This window comes from Takifugu rubripes, chromosome 22 (assembly GCF_901000725.2).
Source record: "Takifugu rubripes chromosome 22, fTakRub1.2, whole genome shotgun sequence".
Classification (NCBI taxonomy): domain Eukaryota; kingdom Metazoa; phylum Chordata; class Actinopteri; order Tetraodontiformes; family Tetraodontidae; genus Takifugu; species Takifugu rubripes.
Genome location: NC_042306.1, coordinates 11,558,840 through 11,562,666, shown reverse-complemented (window position 1 = coordinate 11,562,666; position 3,827 = coordinate 11,558,840). Strand labels below are relative to the sequence as shown.

The following is a 3,827-nucleotide window of genomic DNA, read 5'->3' as shown; positions in this document are numbered from 1 at the left end:
CCCCCCCCCCCCCCATTCCATGCAATCTTCAGCGTCACATGACTTCCCTGCGTGTGACGCTCTTGTGCAACTCATGCTCTGACCTTGTCCTTCTCTGTTCTTGTGATCATGACTGTGCGCTTTCTCCGGGAATCGCCCGCCTTACATCAGCCTAGTGACATCACCGGCATCCAACCCCGGCCAGATCACCTGTTTGTGTATGTGTGCGTGCACGCGTGCGCGCGCGTGTGGAAAAGGAGAGGGGTTGGGGAGTGCAAGGAGCAGCTCAGAGTGGTTTGCACAACAGATTGCATGCCAGTGTCCCATTTGGGAAAAAATTCCATGCAACTGCAGTCATGTGACTTCCTCCGAGTTGCGCCACGTCTCCCGGAGCCTCGGCCGACCTGTTGAGCTGCCGCTTCTTTTTTTGGCCGAGGAGATAAAAACCGGTGTTGAAAACGCCAAGTTGACCGTGCACCAAATGAGGGAGGATTGGTGAAAAGGCGTCCTGTGTGGATGAATGAGCACGTTCCTGCTGACAGAGGCAGATCGGGAGAGCTCAGGATTATTGTTCCCTGCAGCTCAGAGATGCTCCGAGGCCACAGAGGCCAACGCGACCCCTGTGATCCGCACGTGACTCCTCTTTTTACAACCGCAGCTGCTAAAGGTCAGAAAGCAGCTCGGCTTGGCTAAAATTTCCAGAAAATCACAACAGGCGTGTGCCGGCTCCCACGGAAAAAAACCACTTTTTCTCTTTATTGACACCAATACGTATGTGTTCAGATTTGCAAATAGTTAATATATAAAAAGGAAACATAAATACAATTAAATATAGTTCGAAAATAACTTAAATTGTAACAAATGAATGATTTCACTTGTGGCAATAGGAAACAATAATACAGAGTGTCTTCGCTGGACGTGCAGCCCTTCCCTTTTTGGCTCCTTCCTGACAACAGCAACGTCAACATCAACAGTGGAAATCGAACGTGTGAAATTGCGTAAAAGGTCCAGTGTTTGAACAAGTGCTCCGCGCCGCCGTTCCACGGTTCCTCGGCGCCTCGCAGATGTCCCGCCACGCATACATGATACCGTCCGTCTGTACAGTGTCCGCCGTCACATGAAAAAGCACACGCATGCTTCGGTTTAATTCCCGCCCGGCGCCTCGCCGTCGTTTCTCAGCCGCCGAGGCCGACGGACGCAACTCCAAAACGCTTCTGCCCAAAGTGGAAATCCATCCCTTGGAGACATTTTTGTGTTTTCTTCATTTAAATTCATCCCGCAGTAGACAGCTTTTTTTTTTTTTTATATCCCTTTCTCCCCAACTTTTTCTTGCCTCATCAACATTTCGGAACACTTTGGAATTTGGTCTCTGGATGGTAATGTGTCCATCAGGGTTCACACCACTCTTGTGCAGGTTCTCGAGTCCTCTCGCAGGTTTTGGGCGTTTGGGTTCATCGTTCGGGCAGGTTGATGATCGGCACCCACTGATCCATGCAGCGGCTCTCTCTGCAGAACCGGTTCACTTTGCTCAAAGCGGGATCCTTCCACAACGTAGAATGTGGACTCTATAAAACACACAGACAAAAAACCCCATCATTTTTGTGCACACCTTTATCATCTAAATGGTGTTCCATGACGCCATGTTACTGTTTGTATGCAAATAGAAGGTACAGTGCTCTACTGGCATTCCAGAGAAGTCATGGAAGGGAGGAGCTGCATGAATGTTTACTGAAAGCTCAAGTACAAGCACCAGCAGGTTCGTCCATCCTCACTCACGTGCACACAATTGAAGAATCGTGTGTAAAAACATCTTAAAAGCCTCACTCAGGTATTAAAATACACCCTAAATAAGATGCTTACCGTGACCAGGACACAGTGCAGGTCCATAGGTTCTCCCCCACTCTGTTTTCCACTTCCTCCGCCAAGTATTTCTGCCAGGCGCCGGGTGTTGTTGACTCTCAGGATGTTGATGTCATTCTCACAGCAGAAGGCCTGGATGAGGGTAAAGTGGATCTGCAGGGCCACATCCTGGACATCTTCATCATCGGTGGCCAGGATGCACAGAACCACATTATCAGGGTCCCTGAAAGGAGAATAAAATAGGAGATCAGCATTACAGTCATATGATGCATATGTGAACACTTTAAGTGTAAATGGAATCGGGCGAGAAAGCTCGTAAAACTGCAACTGTGATGATAAATGGTATAAACTTACACGTTGAGCGATTTTGCAGCCTCATAAACTCCGACTGTGATGCAGCCCTGAGGTAAGGCGGAGGTGAGGACTTCTTCCAAAGCTTTCGCCACTGAATCCATTCTGCAAAACGAAGACAAGGCCAAACTTTGAGGACTAAATAAAAGGACTTGATCCCGTCGCATCTCGGCTAACTGCGAGGTAAACCACCCGAATCACGACCACCCCGCAAAAACACAACGCGTGAACGCTGTTTTGCGGTGTAAAACACTTGCGACAGCTGTGCAGTAGTGAAGGAAGGCGTCGAAGACGACTTTATTTAGTATAACGTACATTTTTACCACTTTTATCATGTGGCGCCGCGTTAGCTAACCCTGTAACGGAGAGCGTCTCGCGACCCTGCAACAGCAATGCTAGCAGATTAAACCTGTTTTAGCCTCGATTCCAGGTATAACCTTCCTCACTATTGCTAAAATTATACACCAAAGCGTGTCTAATTAACACTTTTTTGCTGCGTGCACCGTAGCTGCACACTATATACTTATGTGCGCAACCCTAGCAGAGTGAATTCGATATTGGATGCGCCTTTCCTTAGACAACAGCAAATAAAACGTCGTGAAAAGTTACCTTTCTTGAGAATAATCCCCATTTAGTTCCTCAAATGTCATGTTGTACATAAATTCCAAGTCCACTTTAGAGCAACAAACACAAATATATCGCGGTGTCTTCTCGACTTGACGCGGAGCTCATCTACGGACCACTATGCCGCAACTGTCAGATAAATCTGGTAACTTCACAGAAAAGGTGCCGGAGACAAAGCGAGCCGGGCCGGTATTTGCATAGAGGCGATCATTGGTCCTATGCTAAGTTTTCGGGTGTGTTCTAACATGGGGTTGGACAGAACCAGCAACAGGCGTTCCTGCCGTCCCCAGGTCGGTTTCAACAGCGACCACAGCCACCTACTGGTTCGATATATCTCAATACGATAGTAAAGCGACATACCATGCTACGTTTTCAAAAATAAAAATAAAGAAAAACTGCACAGAGCTAAAACGTCGATTTAACTTTACATCACTTAATACACAGAGAAGGCGACAACTTAGATTAGGTTACACGAAATGTGGTTTTGCAGCTACAAAAAGAAAAAGCTTAACGTCCCACTACAAGGTAACCAAACTTTTATAAATCTGGAAATTAAATAAATACATAAATGGAAATATTACTCGCTGCAGATGTTCATTGCTGCCGGACCGGCCCCGGACAGACCTCAGTACACTGCATGGCAACGGGACGCTCGAAGCTGCAATCTGATTGGTCCGCTGGACATCGTGACGTATCAGGAAGTTTTGACACGGCGCGCGAGATACAGTGGACTGGCGCGAGGCTGGTTTGAATACACGCGGAACCGCTCTCCCGGTAGCGGAACAAACAAACAAACAAACAAGCAAATGTCCAAACTTATGGACAATTCACAAATAGGGGACCGCGCATCCAGTGCAAAAATACTGTCATGATTGTGTTTAAGAAGTACATCGAAACATGTATTTTCACGTTTTATATGCATATATTTGCAAGGTAGAGCAATTTTAAAGACTGTATCGTCAAAATGCTTTAAGGTGGGCGAAGGCGAACCATTTGTGGCCTGTTTTATTTAA

General features: G+C 47.0%; 1 protein-coding gene across 1 annotated transcript; it reads right to left on the bottom strand.

Annotated features, from left to right (window-relative positions):
* Positions 1-706: 706 nt before the first annotated feature.
* gadd45aa (growth arrest and DNA-damage-inducible, alpha, a) lies at positions 707-2,975 on the bottom strand. Its single transcript, XM_003975708.3, has 4 exons — positions 2,800-2,975; positions 2,194-2,295; positions 1,840-2,062; positions 707-1,544 (listed from the first exon to the last, which is right to left on the bottom strand). The coding sequence occupies exons 1-4, from the start codon at positions 2,847-2,849 to the stop codon at positions 1,431-1,433; spliced, it is 489 nt and encodes a 162-aa protein (XP_003975757.1). The 5' UTR covers positions 2,850-2,975; the 3' UTR covers positions 707-1,430.
* Between the last annotated feature and the right edge of the window lie 852 nt (positions 2,976-3,827).

Coding starts and splice junctions, on each gene's coding strand:
- gadd45aa (XM_003975708.3), bottom strand. CDS start 2,849: ATGTACAACATGACATTTGAGGAACTAAATGGGGATTATTCTCAAGAA. Junction 2,063..2,193: donor GCTGCAAAATCGCTCAACGT/GTAAGTTTATAC, acceptor TTCTCCTTTCAG/GGACCCTGATAATGTGGTTC. Junction 1,545..1,839: donor TGCACTGTGTCCTGGTCACG/GTAAGCATCTTA, acceptor TGTGTTTTATAG/AGTCCACATTCTACGTTGTG.